At 43.1% G+C, this 17,059-nt stretch overlaps 1 protein-coding gene and 1 long non-coding RNA gene across 25 annotated transcripts in view; one reads left to right on the top strand and one right to left on the bottom strand.

Annotated features, from left to right (window-relative positions):
* ENOX1 (ecto-NOX disulfide-thiol exchanger 1) overlaps window positions 1–15,863 on the top strand; it is a 550,271-nt gene extending 534,408 nt beyond the window's left edge. For all 10 annotated transcript variants that reach the window (XM_077855557.1, XM_077855564.1, XM_077855555.1 and 7 more), the window contains 2 exons: window positions 3,926–4,011; window positions 14,892–15,863. In XM_077855557.1, coding sequence (XP_077711683.1) covers window positions 3,926–4,011; window positions 14,892–15,023 — 218 coding nt within the window. In that variant the 3' untranslated portion in view covers window positions 15,024–15,863. The remainder of the gene's footprint in view (window positions 1–3,925; window positions 4,012–14,891) is intronic.
* The window catches only part of LOC144288011 (uncharacterized), an 88,565-nt gene that overhangs the window by 29,511 nt on the left and 41,995 nt on the right, over window positions 1–17,059 (bottom strand). For 6 of the 15 annotated variants that reach the window (XR_013355939.1, XR_013355933.1, XR_013355935.1 and 3 more), the window contains 5 exons: window positions 14,377–14,463; window positions 12,725–12,786; window positions 6,868–7,357; window positions 5,665–5,962; window positions 144–4,628 (listed from right to left, as the gene is read on the bottom strand). This is a non-coding gene — a long non-coding RNA (uncharacterized LOC144288011). The remainder of the gene's footprint in view (window positions 1–143; window positions 4,629–5,664; window positions 5,963–6,867; window positions 7,358–12,724; window positions 12,787–14,376; window positions 14,464–17,059) is intronic. The other 9 variants (XR_013355945.1, XR_013355942.1, XR_013355946.1 and 6 more) reach the window with 8 other exon arrangements.

Here is a 17,059-nt window from a genome sequence, read left to right as displayed (position 1 = left end):
GGGTCTACCACAGGCCGTACAGAGCTGGTCTGTAGGTCTTTCTAAAGCGGTTTTTAAGGCCCTGCAATATGCAGAAAGCCCAAGAGTAGGGACAGCCTCCTCTATTCCTTTTTTGTTGTTGTTTTCTTAAATCAGTGACTTACACTTAGTTGTATCTTCCTGGCTGGGAAACTCATCCTTAAATATGGAGACTTCTGCTTCTCCATGAAAACAGCCAAGAACAGTGATGGAGTGACTGTCCCTTTGGAGATCCACCAGTTCAGTAATGGTAGTTCAGTTGGTAGTGTATTTTTCTCCAAGCTTTTAGGTCCCTCCCAGAGGACCATAACACAGTCTCCAGTTTCTGGGTTTGCAGCATTAATCGTTAGATCATAAGTTCCACCTGCCCTTTTTCATCCTCCGAAATTATACCAGTTCTTTTTAAAGGAGCTACAAAGAGGCTTTAGTTAATTATTCAGGAAGCCCCACCTCACCCCACCCATGAATGCAATCCAAAACCAGAGCTTAGGAACTACATTTTCTCAGATGGCATGACTAATGCTTCTGCAGTGATGACACTGTGATGGGCAGCGGTAGGCAGGGTGGGAGTAGGGAATAGGAGGGGCGCAGTACTCGGGAGGATATGACTAATGTTTCCTATTTCTGCTGTAGCGCAAGCAGTACTGAATAGCTTAGTTGCCATCCATAGGAAAAGCTTGGGAAGGCTTTATTTCATTACCTACTTTGGCCCCAAATGAATCTAATGGCAGTTGCTCAGTTTTTATAAAGAAAAACGAATGGCTTATTAATATCAGCTACCACAGTGACAGTTCTGAATACCGTCCAGGGGAAGATATTCATGTCTGGGTCAGGATTCCTAGTCTGATTTTACAAAGATATAGAGAAATCATATAAGCATTTTCTCCTTACGTTTATGAGCAAAAGAATTTCAATAAAAAGTTTCCATGCCTGGGGCACCTGGGTTGCACAGTAGGTTAAGAGTCTGCCTCTGGCTTAGGTCATGATCTCAGGGTCCTGGGATTGAGCCCTGCATTGAGCTCCCTGCTCAGTGAGGAGTCTGCTTCCCCCTCTTCCTCGGCCCCTACCCCTTGCTCATGCTTTCTCTCTCTCTCAAATAAATAAATAAAATCTTAAAAAAAAAAAAAAAAAAAAGGTTTCCATGTCTAAAACATTCAGGTTGCTCTGTCCTGAATCCATAATAGGATAAGGGTAGGAATCACTAGTGGATAATGCCTCAAAGTTACCTGATTTTTGAAAGACTGCTAAACATCACCAGTTAGTACGGTAGCAATTTTTAAGGTTCTTATTTATCCCCATTTATCAATAAGAGAACAGTAGAAATTTTAAACAAGTATACTGGCAAATCTTAGTTCTAGAGGATCAATTCATTCAAAATACATTTATTGTAAATGTATACTATATTCCCAATACTGAACCAGAACACCCAAAGACTGTCTAAGGGCAGAGTTCCCTGGGGGTACACACCCAGGATGAGGGAGCATGTCCACAGAGACAACAAAAGCAGCCGCTCCAGGTCCTCCCATTACTGGTATCCCTAAATGTTCTTTTTCAGCACTTCATCTCCTAGGCCAAGTTATCAACTTCTTCCCCATACCCCACCCCAATCCTCATCTGACTCATTCTACTTATTCTACTGAAGACACTTAACTTCACGTCACGCTCCCATGGATATTTATAGAAGAGGCTGTGGGTTATCTAGGAGATGGTGATGAGTCCCTGTCCAGTAGAGAGATTAATACAAAAAAATGCCTTTCTCTATTTGCTGGTGCCCTTGGGGTGGTTTATGCACCACAAGACTGTTCAAAACTCTGCCTTCTAAGATGCCCCCATACCCAGTGGGAAATACGCATATCCTTGTCACCCCAAAGGCTGATCGGTCTGCTGCCTAAGCAGATCTCCCACCAAGAAAGGGGCTACTGCCCCTATCCTGAAGCACCCCTCATGGCTCTATGAGCCACTCTCTTGGAGCACCCCCCTCCCTGCCTCGGAGAGCCCGTGGGCCAGGAGAAAGGAACACCCTCACCTTCTCACAAGGCCAGAGGTCTTGCCCTCTAATAGAGGTGGGAAGGGAGGGCCCACCTACCAATTTGTTGGGGACTCCCTGTGATCCTAGTGACCATAGCGCCACTTGTCCTCCACCTGGGACAGCAGGGAGACCCCCATTCACCAGCCTGCAACTGGAGTTTCCCCTTAAGGATGCCGCCCCCTTCCTCCCACGTAACAAATGCAAATAAGTGTTATTTTTTAAAAATACTTCTCACTTATTTTTTTTAAGTAAGTCCTGCATGAGCTTCTATATTTTTAACTCATTAGTAAGAGAACTACTTACAGTGCCCCCCGCCCCACCAGATCCGAGAACCCAAAGACACAGAGGAGTGGTTGCCAGGTCTATGAAATTAAAATATAAATTAACAAAGTGGTAGGAGGGGGACAAGGCAGTTAGTTCCACTTGAGATTAAAATAGCTGTTTGCCACTTCAAGATAATAAAACTACCATTATTACCTTCTACTATGGCCATTATTTCATAAAAGGATAGTTTGGCAAAAAAAAAAAAGGGGGGGGGACATGATCTCAGAATAAAATGGTAGTTCTTCATATCTCAAGAAAAACAAGTCAGTCCCTGAAAACTGAGGTCTTAGCGTTATAGAGAAATAATGAATTATTTCCATCTTCCTCATTTCTCTGTTAACCAGTATAAACCTCATACGAGTGGTGTTCTCAGGACACGTCTTCTTTGAGAGCGTGGTCTAGACCCTTCAGTTCTCTGTCCTCAGATGAAGGCTCAACTGGGAACTTTTCTTCAAATGCTGATACTCATCCCGGGGCATCTCAGCACCACACAGGAGATCGGGAGGCCACGAGACCCTATCCCAGATCAATCCAAGGTCACCCTGCAGTTCCCAGGATGACCCTGGGCAAGAACGATGTGCTCCTCTAGGGCTCATCCTGCCTGCATGTCAGACAAGCGTGTGTCTTTCTTTCGACCTCTGGCTCTCAAACATCAGAGTTTGCCAGTAAAGAATGTGAGGGCTTATCCTCAGACTTAATTCATCTCAAAGCCTGCTTAAAAAGAGAACTAAAAAATGTCAGTCTGAACACAGTTTCATAACAAACAGCAGCATTCAGTCTATGGAGTCTTGAGTTTGGATAGAGGAGCAAGGAGGACAGAAAAGTAATGCCTTTATTTACCTCAGCCCTGACACCAACACCCAGCCTTTCATTTGTCAGTACAATGGTGACAGCTGATTTTCACAATGGAAAAGACTGACTTATATCAGACTCCAGCCACACCATCCATTCCTGGGCCTCTTACAATGATCTTGTAAATTAGAGCAGCAAGGAGAGAGTGAGCTGGCTCTGTTGAAACAACAGAAACAACCAGGGGGAAATAAAGGATTTGGGTTTCCTTCAGTGGCAGTTAGAGGGAATAGGGATTAAATACTTTTTGTAACTAGCAGCTGTAATTATCAGGAAACTCTGAGGCTGTGTGATCTCTGACACAGCTGTATGAGCCATTTTCATTCCGCAAAGGCCACTGAGGGAAAGAGCAGAGAATTTTATCCTCCCAATAACTACAATTTTATATTGGTAAATCAAGCATAAAATTGGTAGTTGAAATGCTTCCAGGAGTCTTTGTTTAGAAATACCTTTATTCATCTATAAATTATCTCCAAGTCTAGCTTTTCTAACTAGTGTCATTCCAGGAGAGAGAGTGTTCTGTGTGCCACATTACTATGACTGTCGTCTTCAAAACGACTGTTACTGAATGCTTGTTGAGTGCTATTAAAAATGGTGAGACCATAACTTAGCCTGACAAAACCATCCCTGGGATAGGATGACATGATTTGACTCAGACTCTTATTTGCCTTTCAGTAATGTCCACTGTTTGTCTTTTTAATTCAGGCATCATCTCGACGTTTCTTCACGTCCATCCTTTTGGAGCCAATATAGAGTATCTTTGGTCATACATGCAGCAGCTGGACTCCAAGGTAAATTCTTTTTCTCCAGTGGCCTTGCATTGCTAAGATTTAGCGTGTTGATTGCTGGCTGCAGGTGGACGCTGCATGAGCTGCATCAGGGATAGAATAGCATTTGGAGATTTATCAGTACTTCTCCACAAGGACCTCCATTTTTGGCAGATCGCTGTCGTCTTTTCATTTGCTTTTGTCTTTATAGAAAGAAAAGCAGTTATCTCAAATGACAATGACTTTCAGCAGATGCCAAATTACTCTGAAAAGCATATGAGGGACTTAAAATTATAGGTTGGCCTGAAAGTTCCCAAAACAGGGAGAAATCAGGTCAGGCTGGCTAATGGGGCATTATCCTTAGACCATATTCTCACAGGATTCTGTGGTAAGGACTCTAGACAATGGAGGGAAAATCACCTCAAATAACATAAAGATCTGCTATGACTCTCAAGAAAACTGTATCATCAGGTGTTTTTCAGCATTATTCTCTAAAGGGAAAAAGTGACCGCAGAGTTATTCTCAGCGGTGCCCCACAAGGGTCGCACCCAGAGTCAGGACAGCACTCTTCATCTCTCTGAGGCTCAGTGTGGCTCCTCTGCGAATTTGCTGTGCTCCTAACTCATTGTGGTATTTGTGTTCTGAAAGAGAAAGGACAAAAAAAAAAAAAAAAAAAGAGCTCAACACGTGTATCAACGTATGTCTCAAATTCCAGTGAACAATGAGAGGGGCCTCTGTTGAAATAAAGTGGTGTCATTAACCAGCATTGCTGAGGGGGCAGCCGTTGGAAGGGGATGGACACAGTAGCAGAGAACTGAAGCCTGCCACTGAGTAGCTTGTTAAATGTCCTGCTGGGAGGGAAAATGGAAATAAGCTCTTGCGTAGAGTGCAGCAAAGTGCATGGAATTTGTAGGACCAGGCCCCCAGCCCGCAGTTCTGTGACCCTGACTACACACATACAAGTCGTTCTAAATCTTCGGTGGCTGGTATCAATTAAATTACTACATTGTGTTCTCATTCGGAGTCAAATGATCTTTACCAATTCATGATCCCACCAACTGCTTGACCTTTCTAATGGATCTTATACTACCCCTCTGAGAGACTCATCTGGAACAAAACGTATTTTTCAGTCACGGAGATTCATGCCCTTTTATTGTCTCACAGCTGGTAACAGGGTAGACCAAAACAGAGTGAATGGGGATGAGGAGATTATAAGATTTTTGAGGTTCACACTCGTGTTCTTGTCTTCTTTGTGGCCTCCCCTCATATGGATAGGGAGGAACAGAAAATGCTTATGTTAACTCAGAAAAAATGAGAAGGATGAGCTATACAATGTGACTTTGTTGAAATAAAGCTTTCCGAAGGGGCTTCTTTGCTCTTTTAGCTTCCCCAATATCATTCTTATAATCAACCCTACATTTGCCTGAAAGAGTAAATGAAATACTACTTTCACCTGTATAGCTTGGCATAGAATAAGCCCTCAAGAAATTATTCCTGTTGTTGCTATTACCCTTCCCTTGAGTTTTGACATTGCTTCCCTTCCCCTCTTGGAAATCCCAAGCGGGAGGCCTTTGTTGGGAAGCAGTTGTGTTAGTATATATGTGAGTTTGGCGTCAGGGTGGAGGGGGTAAAAATCACCTGGTGGGGGTGATAAATAATGAATTTTCTTGTTCTAACCTTCAGTATAGTGTGTCCATCATCCATTTGTTCAGGTAGAATTTATGTGGTCTCCCTCAGTAGTCTCTCAGGAGAGAATTCACAACACTTGTTCTCTGGCCCTTAGATGATCGGCTTCTCTGGGAAGGGATTCATTCAGGTAGAGGGAATTCCATTTTATCTCGGCCTGGTACTTTTATTTTAGGAGATAATGAAGAAAGTATTTCCTTCACGGAGGAAATGCACAGGGTCTTCCCCAGACAGCCCCCCATCTCCTGAATGAAATGCTCGGTAGAGCTGCCGAATTGTTTCCTCGTGCCTGAAGTAAAAATTATAATAGAAAAAGTGCTCTAAAACTCCTAGGTGCCAGCGATTAGACCCAACATTGTGTCTCTCCCAGTGAGGCTGAAAGGATATTTAGACTTTTTAAATCCAGAGACCAAACTACTGCTATATACTGGAATTCCATATCCTCAGGGCTTTAAAGCAGAAAACAAAATAATGAGAGGTTTGCCCTTTAAGTGACCACCAGGGCCTTGTCCTTCTATCAGCTGCCGGAAGACTCAGAATCCTGGAGCCACCACCAGCCCAGGGCAGCAGCCTGGTGCATCTGCCTCTGGGTAATCAGAATGAGTTGGGTGTCACCAGGTCCCCACCAAGCTTCAGCCTGGCCTCCACGACATGGAGGTTTTGCTGACTCTAGTACGACGAGTGGTGGTGGTGGTTGGGTTTGTTGTTGTTGTTTAATTCCAGTTAGAACGCCACAGTCTGACATCAGACAGTATCACCATTACGACAATTGTAAAATAACATTTAGGTTCTGCATACCCCAGGGCTGACACGAGCAAGGAAAGCAGGCTCAATCAATCCAGCCTGTAATGGAGCTGATTTTATTAGGATTTCCCCAAAGGCCACATATGAGTATAAGAATGATTAGAAATGGAAGGAGAGCCAGGAATTAATTTAAATTATGCTGGGCATGTGAATTGCACATGGCTCCTAAAACTGTATAGCCCAGTAAATGGCCATTTTCCAGTTAAATATTATTCCTGCTCTTGATAATGATATTTGCATATTTTTCCTCTTCTCTCAGCCTCTTCTAAACCACCCACTCTTATTCCCTCAGCCCTCTTGTATCGGAATGTGATCGTATGATCACGTCATAAAGATTCACTCAGAGGAAGGCAGAAGGAGGGTGGTAGGTGGTGGGGGGAGATGGCTTACTAAAACTTTGCCGAGTCAAAAATTGTGTCGTGGATGCAGGCAGGTAAGCTCTTCAAGGTAGCACTATGCTGAAAAGGTTTCTGATCCCCGCGTTCAGCCCAGAGCCCTTCGAGTCCACTCAGCGATCCTAAGGAAGCAAGAAAGTCACACTGAGTTGAGCATTAGCAGATGAATACTTCCGGTCTTACAGTCAAGAGGAGGGATTCTTCTGCTCTTCCCCCATTTTATGTATTCTTTGGGACTTAAGTTCTCCCAAGCATGTCTGGCTTCCCCCTCTACATATGTATAGCCTCCTCCCAAGGCCCACCAGGTAGATCTGACTATGAAAACCAGACTCAACATGGCAGAAGATACTGGAGGATTTACAAAGACCCACCATCTTGACACGATACCACCGTTCATCGACAGTGCTCACAGGCTGTGTACATCTCCCACCGGAGGAGCAGGCCATTCGCAGTCCGTACTAGGAGCATACCTCTGAAACACAAAACTAAAATACTTCGTTCAGTTCAGTCCCAAGAAGATTCAAGTTGACCTTAATCGGAGAGCATTCCTTCCTGGACTACAGCCAGGCAGTAAGGGTAGATGAAATATTCTCAGTGGTGTCTGTAAGGTTCCCCCACTCTGAAAATAATCTTCAGTATTATGTAGATTCTAGTGTTCTCCTAAACAGTCACCTGTCATAGTACGTTAATGAGTGAGTGAGTCTTCCACTGCTCAGGTGACAATGACTGTTTTTAAATATCACACCACCTCTGGAAAGCACATGATAAGTGAAGCGTTGGAGGTGACACTACTCCCATGTGGCCACGTAAAGAATAAAAAGGAAGGTGCACACTTAGAGCAAGAGAAACTGACACGGTTGCCAGGGGTCCAGTGAACACTGGGGACAATTCACCGTGTTCCAGGAACCCAGTGCTGTCGTAGGGACCTGGGAAGAACAAGGGACGACCAGAGCACAAAAGATATCCAAGAAAAAGCACTGCTCTCAAAAAGTTGGTAGTCTAATTGAGGTAATGGTTATAAAATGACTGGACAATCAGACATGAACTAATGAAGTGCCACATCGGGCAGGCAGATGTTCAGTGGCACAGAAGTCAGAGAGAGGCCAAGTCCAAGTGAGCCGCGGTCACCAGGCAGTTATCCCTGAGTGTGGGCTCACTCCCACACCTCCCTCTGGGCTACTGTCGCCAGCACCTCTCCCCTTCCTCCCCTCCCTTCCTTCTTTCTTTCTCTTATTTTCCATCCAGATCCTTCCTTCTCTCACTCACTCTTTGCTTCCATTTATCTTCCTCCTTTCCTATCTCTTCCTCCTTCCCTCCCTCCCTGTTGTTCCTCTTCCTTCTAGTTCCTTTCTTCCATCTAGTTCTTTTCTTCCATCTTCCTAATTCCTCACTTATGTTAATCTTTCCTTATTTCTCCCTCCTGTCCTCTCCCTTCTTTCCCATCCATATTCTGTATTTCTCTCCACAAAAGTTTATTGCAAGGGGTCTGTGTGCTGATGCCATGTGCTGCCCAGGGATATGAAGAATGAACAAGATTTAAATGGGCACTAAAAGCCAACAGTCAGTTTATCCTATGGAAGGAAATGTGGTTTTGCAATTGGCTTCTCTGCCTCTCCAGCCTTGACAAAGCTTATGCCAGTGTCTTTTCAGTGCCTCAAACAAGGACCCCTCATCCCTCGGCTTCTCTCGCCTGACTGATGTGGGACATGGAGCCAGCCATCCCCATAATAAAATTGATTTATGTCTGCTTGTGTCAATTTATATACATGCTTAGAGGCCTGGCAAGGAGGCAGTGGGCTTGGGGTGGAGTCAGCAAATCAGAAAATAAATCAAGCAGATCTTACAAATTACCTCTGCAGTGTTACCACCACACAAGCCCCTTGGTTACAGAGAGCCTTTATTCCTTCTCATCTTTTCTTTCCTTTTTTTTTTAAATTAATTAGAACAAATCAATCCTCCTAAAAGAACAGATGCCAGACTTAGAAAATTTTAAACAAAACAGAGGTGGCAGGGATCTACCGACAACATCAAAGATTGAAAATACACAGACCACCAATTTCTTGGAACCAAAGCCAGCTGAGTAAGCGGGTAATAAAAGCATCACATCTCTGACCATCTTCCCTACTTTCTAGAGCACCACAAACACAGTGTTTGGGTGAATGAGATTTTACAAGCACAGCACTGGTCTCTAGCCTCTACGGCAATGCCACACAGAAGCCCCTTCACCACGGGTACTTGAGAGGAACATGGTGCCATGAAAGCAGGGCTGGATTGGGCATCTGTAGCCCCGCACGGAGTTCTAGCCTCACCATTCAGCAGCTGGGCCAGCACACCCCTACCCCCCGGCCCCCAGTGGGTTCCATCAAGGACAAACAGGCGCTCAGAGAGAAGCCTTGACCTCAGAATGGATTTGGGGAAGGGAATCCTCCGCACCAATGGGGAAATGGGTACACTTCACCCTGAGCCTGGCCAGTGAGGTCTGAGTGCTTTGTTTTGGGTGATGGCTCCAGGACTCTTTCAGTTCTCAAAACCAAGAAATTATCAGGGGGAAGATTAAGGGATGCTGCAAAGGCAAAATTACAAGAGCAGACAAATGATTTAGGAAGAGGAGAAAACAGAATTAAAGCAAACGAAATATTTGTAACATCAAAATTCTTTGGCCAGAGGGGGGAAAAAAATTTAAATTTTCACTTTGTCTTGAAGACCCCAAAACGTAATACATCATAAAAGTTATTTTGTCAGGGTAGAGAAAGTTTTAAAAACCATCAAATTAAGCAGTTAAAAGTAGTTTCTCCTTGATCTTTCTTCTAGCATGAGATACAAAACATCTTTACAGAGATTGCTCTAGAATTTATCTGAGAGCCTTATTAAATGGAGATTTTCGGTAGGAGTTCATTTGAGGTGGTGTGTTCCGTAATTGTGACACATCCCTGACTATGGTATTTACATCTTTACCACAGAATGAGGCGGTCACCTTGCACTACCAAAGACAACTTAGCATTAACTACTTTTGAAGAAGCTTATTCCATTACACTAACTTCCAGCTCTGTCAAGATCCGAGGAATGGCTAATTGATCACTTGAACTAAGTAATCATAAAAATTTCAAATCCCAGTTTCACTACTTCTTATCTGTGTGACCTTGCGTGACTCACTTAATGTCTTTATGCCTGAATGTTACCCTCTGTAAAATGGGTTTTTATGGGTTACCATGTGTATTAAATGACTTACTACATGAAAAACCCAACAGTATCTGGCACCCAGCAAGTGCTACTAAGTATTGGTTGCCTTTTGTGCTTTAAAGTGCACAAGAAGGACGCCTGGGTGGCTCAGCAGTTGAGTGCCTGCCTTTGGCTCAGGTCGTGATCCTGGGGTCCTGGGATGAGTCCCACATCAGGCTCCCTGCATGGAACCTGCTTCTCCCTCTGCCTGTGTCTCTGCCTCTCTGTCTCACGAATAAATAAAATCTTTGAAAAATAAAGTGCACAGGAGATCTATCATGTTCTCTCAGTTTGAGAGCTTTGCCACAACCTAGTGGTCAGATGAATTTCAGATAGCTTGCCCAAAGACCAGTGCTAACAGATGGTGGGGCCAGCACTCAAATCCGAGCCCTCAGAGCATTCAGTGAGTTTCTTTCCAATTCCCTTGTCTTACAAATGAGGGAACACCCAAAGAGATTAAGTGATTTAGACAAGATGATGAAGCTGGTTAATGGTCATTCCATGACTGGATTCCAAATGTTTTCCCTCAACATTTCTTTCTTCCAGCAAGTGAGGAGTTTGTTGGCTGGTTTAAAGAGCTTTCTGATGAGATAATGCCCATAAAGCACACACTCTTGTGTCTGGCCATGAGGCCTCAGGAAGGGAAGACTACCTTCTCTCCTCCTGCTGGCTTCTCCTGCTTCCTCTGTGGTTCAAGTCTAGCCTCGGAAGACCACACAGAAAACAAGACTCCCCATGATTTGCTTGCTGTTCTGGTGAAGGTTTTATGTAGGGGCACCTAAGCATGAACACTGGAATGTGTATGAGCTGGTCCAGTTGGGAACTGTTTCTTGTTACGGAAGCAGATAGCACTCTCGAGTCTTACCACAGACCTGCCCTCCAGGACACAGACCCCGTCCCCGAGAGGCCCCTGCCACCAACAGAGAGACAGTGACCAAGAGGACTGTCTCCAGTGCTCCAGTGCTCACACCACAGTCCCTGTGGCAGCTGGCATCAGTGTTCAAGAACAAGGCCAAGGAGTCTCTGGATCTGCACCCAGCTCTACACTCAGTGCTGGGTTACCCTGCATAAGGGACCCAATCTGTCTGGACGTCAGTTGCTCCCTATGTTTTGAGATTATAGTGAGAATTAACAAAAGTGTTTTAAAAAGTCTGGCGAAGACAAGGCTTTCAGGAATTAGGAGCGGTCACTTTTTTTTTCCCAATCAGTGCAGGGCTGCTGGGTGGCAGGGCCTGCCCTGACCTTGGCTGGCGGCCTACACAGGTGTTATCTTTAGATCAGATATTTTATTTTTTACCCTCAAGAACTCAGCTTTTTCTCTCCTTCCTAATGAATCATACAAAGCGCCTTCCCTACTTTTCCAAGAGATGTATAGTTATCCTGAAAACAAACCTGTGCCTGGGTGGCTGCTGCCTGGATCTGTGAGCGTCTCTGTGGAAGGATGGCTCATCTCAGGGGTATCCCTTGAATGGAGATGGGAGCCTACTGTAGATGCCCTGTGCTGTCCTCCTCCAAAGGACAGAAAGGAGGTTAAGAGGACAGCTTGGCTTCAGGAAACTGCCTTGTGGACCAAGCAAAAACTGGGTTTGACCACACACTTCTCTGTACTTGTTTGCTTTGGCTTAGAAACACAGAACTTGACCCACTTATCACAAAACCTTTGGTAACAGAGGGTCGTATTTTATCGTCACTGCCTACTATATACAGAGAGAGAAAGCATCTGTGCCAGGCACCATGGTACATTTTATGTATCATCCTCACGATTAGATGGAGAGAGTATTTCTCTTATACACATGAAGAAACAGAGAATTAGAGCTATTAGATGGCCTGCCCATGGTTACACAGGTTGTCCTAACCCAGATTAAAATCCAAGCCTGGGGATGCCCGGGTGGCTCAGTGGTTGAGCGTCTGCCTTTGGCTCAGGGCATGATCCTGGAGTCCCAGAATCAAGTCTCACATCAGCCTTCCTGCATGGAGCCTGCTTCTCCCTCTGCCTCTCTCTGTCTCTCATGAATAAGTAAGTAAAATATTGAAAAATAAAATAAAATCCAAGCCTGTTTGATTTAAAGCCCCATTCTTAACCCAAATATTCCTGATCTTAAGAATTAGCCGGGGTGATTCTTAAAAATAGAGTAGATGAACTACACCCCTGATCAGCTGAATCAGAATCTCCAGAAAAGAGGCTGGGGGATCTGAGTTTTTTAACAAGAACCCCAGGTGATTGATATTTTGAAAGACAGCACTACACTCCTGGCTCTTCACCCACAGTTTGCTGAAATCACACAGGGCACATAAAGCATACCAATGCTTACTTCCCAGGCACAAGCCGTGGGTTTTTTCCCAGTTTTTTGTTGTTGTTGTTGTTGTTTTAAGATTTTATTTATTCTTGAGAGACACAGAGAGAGAGAGACATAGGAAGAGGGAAAAGCAGGTTCTCTGCGGGGAGCCTGATGCGGGACTCGATCCCACAACCCTGGGATCATGGCCTGAGCTGAAGGCAGATGCTCAACCACTGAACCAACTCAGGCGTCCCCCCAGTTCTGTCTTTGAAGAAGCACTTAACTCTCTGCAGCTCACTCCATTTTCTTGGCTATAAAAATGAAGATAGATCCTGACATTTTTGCCCCACGTACCTCATAGGAGTGTGGTGACAGGGGAACGGGGATGCTGGTGAAGGCATTCTGCTCAGTGCTCACTGAAATGAAATGTTTCAAAATCATATGAACCTTTTAATCACCTGCTCAGTAGGCCTTTGTGGGTTGACACGACAATCTAATAATCCCTTTAACCTGGCTTTGTGGGAAAATGCATTCAGATTTCAAAATAATTCACACACAAATTTTAGAATGCGATTTATTTTAACTTTCAGGACTGCCTCGAAAGGTATTTTTGTTATAGGCCTAGGAATATTGAATATATCCTGTGAAATCTTTTCCATGTGAACATTAAATGAACAGTTGATTTGACTTCCTGGTCTATTTGGTCTCTCTTTAAAATAAACGTTAAATTTATTCAACATTTAAATGTTAAATGCAAAGTGTAGACTAAGATGATATCTATTCAGTTGACTGCACCATGAAAAATAATAATAGGTCTGATTCAATAAACACTTCTATGTGCCAAATCTATGCTAAGCCAGTAGTCTTCATACTTCCCTGTTGCATGTTATTATTCCCATTTGCTGAGGCTTAGAGAGACTAATTATCTTGGAGTCATTTAGCTCATAACAATAGTAGATACAGGATTCAAACAAATGTTAGCTGCCCTGGTTCCAGGGTCTTAGCCATCCAGCTATATGAATATGAGATCGCCAGGCAAGTGCATGGACTGGGAAGCAAAGACAGCCACAGCACTGGCTGTGTTGGAGCAGAAGGATTATGGTTGATAGGTCCTTTTTTTTTTTTTTAAGATTTTATTTATTCATGAGAGATACAGAGAGAAAGAGAGAGAGAAGCAGAGACACAGGCAGAGGGAGAAGCAGGCTCCATGCAGGGAGCCCAATGTGGGACTCAATCCCAGAACTCCAGGATCACACCCCAGGCTGAAGGCAAGCACCAAACTGCTGAGCCACCCAGGGATTCTTGATATGTCCTTTTTTTTTTTTTTTTTTTTTAAGGTAAAATGAATTACGGTATAAAAATGTATGTAATACAGAAAAACTGGTAGTAGAAAAAAAAGTTGCATTAAAAAGCTACCTGGGAACACCTGTGTAGCTGAGTTGGTTAAGCATCTACCTTCAGCTCGGGTCATGGTCTTGGGGTCCTGAGATGGAGCCCACGTTGGGCTCTCTGTTCAGTGGAGAAACTGCTTCTCCCTCTCCCCCTTGCTCATGCTCTCTCTCGCTATCTCTGTCTCTCTCTCAAACAGATAAAATATTTTTTAAATTTTTTTTTACTGTGAAAAAAGAAATAAAGAAGTTGCATTAAAAAACTACATGGGGGATCCCTGGGTGGCGCAGCGGTTTGGCGCCTGCCTTTGGCCCAGGGCGCGATCCTGGAGACCCGGGATCGAATCCCACATCAGGCTCCCGGTGCATGGAGCCTGCTTCTCCCTCTGCCTGTGTCTCTGCCTCTCTCTCTCTCTCTCTGTGACTATCATAAATAAATAAATAAATAAATAAATAAATAAAAAAAAAAAAAAAAAAAAACTACATGGAAGGGCACCTGACTACCTCAGTCAGAAGAATGTGCAACTCTTGATATCGGGGTCATGAGTTTGAGCCCCATATGGTGTGTAGAGATGACTTAAATAAATAAAACTTTAAAAGAATAAAATAAAAAACTACCTGGATTTTAAGAATGGATGTTGCAACTTTCATGGTTGTAGGTTCTGGGTTTTCATTTCTCTCTAAACCTTTGTGATTTTCTCATCTCTGTGAAAATTAAAGAGAAAGAAGTTAGGGTGGCCAGACATCTACCCATATACCCGTTGGCCCCGACTTTGTAGAAGAGGGTGAGGGCACCAGGAAAACTCACTCTCAGCCCTCTTCAATCCCACTCTCATCTTTCATATCAAGGTGGGGGGTGCTGTTCCCGCATGGCCCCACCGGGTAAGCCAGCCAACCCCAAGAAGGGGGAGAGCCTGGAACTCTCACCCCGTCTCCTGCCCACCCCCAGCTGTTGCTCCAGACCAGGACAGTCACATCCAGCACTTTACCAGCATGTGTCTCCTAAGCACATGACTTGACAGCCAAGTGATGTCATTTGTGTCACTGGGGCAGTGCATCCTTAATCCAACCCTCCCTTGCCTCCTTTCAGAGGAGTCTTGTTTCCAAAAGTGACTTTTATTCCTTTCTAACAGATCTCTGCAAACGAAATTGAAATGCTTCTGATGAGGCTGCCACGCATGTTCAAACAGGAATTCACAGGCGTGGGAGCGACGCTGGAGAAAAGGTGGAAGCTGTGTGCCTTCGAAGGGATTAAAACGACCTAACTGTGAAGAGCGAACACGTGTCTCTGGAAATGAAGCTGCCTGAACTCGGCGAGGGCTGTGTGGCGTGAGCACTGGAGGCTGAGCCCAGGCCCACGTGGGGCCCCTGCGGAGCCAGCGGGGCCTCCCTTCACTTACATCTGTGGCGTTCTCCTGTGAGTGGCAACGTGATTGTGTACCAGTTCCCTAACACAAAGCTTCATACTGTGACAGATCTGTTTCCTATGAAAACCAACAATTCCACGGTCATAATGATGGCAAAAATCTTAAAATATGCTATGTTTGAGAATAGCTCACCAAGCAAAATATTTAAAGTTAATGACGGTGTAGCAATGGTTGTCGCTAGGCTACAGAGTTGTATAGGTAATGTATAGCTGAAATCATTCAATGACATTTTCCTGAAAGTCTTTGTTTTAGTAAAAAAAATAAAATAAAAACAAAAATAAAAATAAAAAGTAATTTTACAGTGAAGAAAAAAATCATACCAAAAGAAAACTTGAATATGTGTCTGAACATTTACTGTATTTTGTAAATTAAGTTATATGCTATTCCAGGGACTTTTGCCTATTGAAGAGGCAGAAAATGTGACTGGACTCCTTGAGAATGCTTTATCAAGAATATTATTTTTCTAATGTAACAATTCTCCATCATAAGTTCTTTTAACATGGACTGCATAACAATTTTCATAAAATGTAAATAAAGGAAAAGCTAGTGCTACTGTCTTGTACTTGGTATGTAATATTCAGGTTTATGCATCAAAATAAACATTCGGTAAATATTCCTGTTACAAATTTTATAGCAAAGATATTAATTTTTTTCAATAAATATGACTTCTGCCGTAAAGGTTTTGCAAATTATTCTTCGATATACTTTAATTCACCTTTAAGAAGTCTTTTTCACACTATTCAGTCCCATCTCATATCCCACTATTTTTCGATGACTATCTACATGAATGACTGAGACAAAACATCATTTTTGATGTTTTATAAGAACTAAAATGGGAAGTACCAAGAAAAGGAGATTATATAGCATTAGGGTAGGTACTGTTTTAAAATACCAATGCCTTGATCCAAACACAATCAACATAAATATTACCATTATTTTTTGTCTGCATAGGCAAGTACAAAATAACCAACTAGTTAATATTAATTCCTGGATTTATTTATTTGTATGTTTGTTAGAAACAGAGAAGTTAGAAAAGGAATTAAAGAAATCACACTTGGGCCAACAATTTGGTTAGAATTTGGGCTTTCACGATTTATTTTAATTACAGATAGAACAGAGCTTTAAGATGTATCTCCCTTCTGCTTGTGTAAAAATCACAAAAAAAATGACAAGTATTCAAGATATCACTTTTAAATGAAACATTTTTTAGGAAGACAGCTAAACAGTGAATCTTCAAAATTCTGAAAAGATGTTCACAATTTCCTATTAGGAAGTTACTGTCTTCAGGATCTTTTTATTGAGCCCTGATACATTAAGGTACTTATTCAGGCCTCCCATAAACATCTGTAGGTTATGTTCAGACTCAGTGCTAATCCTGCAAATATGGAGATGAGGAAGAAAAGACCTTGTCCTTAATGACCTCAGAGTTCCATAGGAAAAAGACATTTTTTTCCAAAAGTTGCTATATAATGTGAGCCAGGTGACAGGAAAGATATAACAAGGGTGCTATGGGATTCAAACTAAATGTCAGTATCATATTAAATACTGAAACACTAGAGGTCTTTCTAATACCATCTATTGGTTCCCACCACTATCATCATACTGACATACTTATCTCTAGGTCAGGACATGCAAATAAGGATAAAACCGTGAAAGAAGATGACCTCATTTACAAATAATGTCATCATCAAACAGAAAACCTAAGAGGTTTGCCTGAGGAATAATTAGAAGAAAGAGATTTCCATAAACTGGCTAGTTAAAGACAAAAAGTCTGGTAGGGACACAAGGTACCACAATCTAGACTATTTCTGATGGAAACCATGGGAGAGATTTTCAAATGTGCATTCACATTTTCAAGTATTGCCGGTAGTCAC

The sequence above is a fragment of the Canis aureus genome, chromosome 17 (genome assembly GCF_053574225.1).
Source record: "Canis aureus isolate CA01 chromosome 17, VMU_Caureus_v.1.0, whole genome shotgun sequence".
In the NCBI taxonomy this organism is placed as follows: Eukaryota; Metazoa; Chordata; class Mammalia; order Carnivora; family Canidae; genus Canis; species Canis aureus.
Note: the sequence above shows the minus strand (reverse complement) of the source record. Positions and strands in the feature narration are given on the sequence as shown.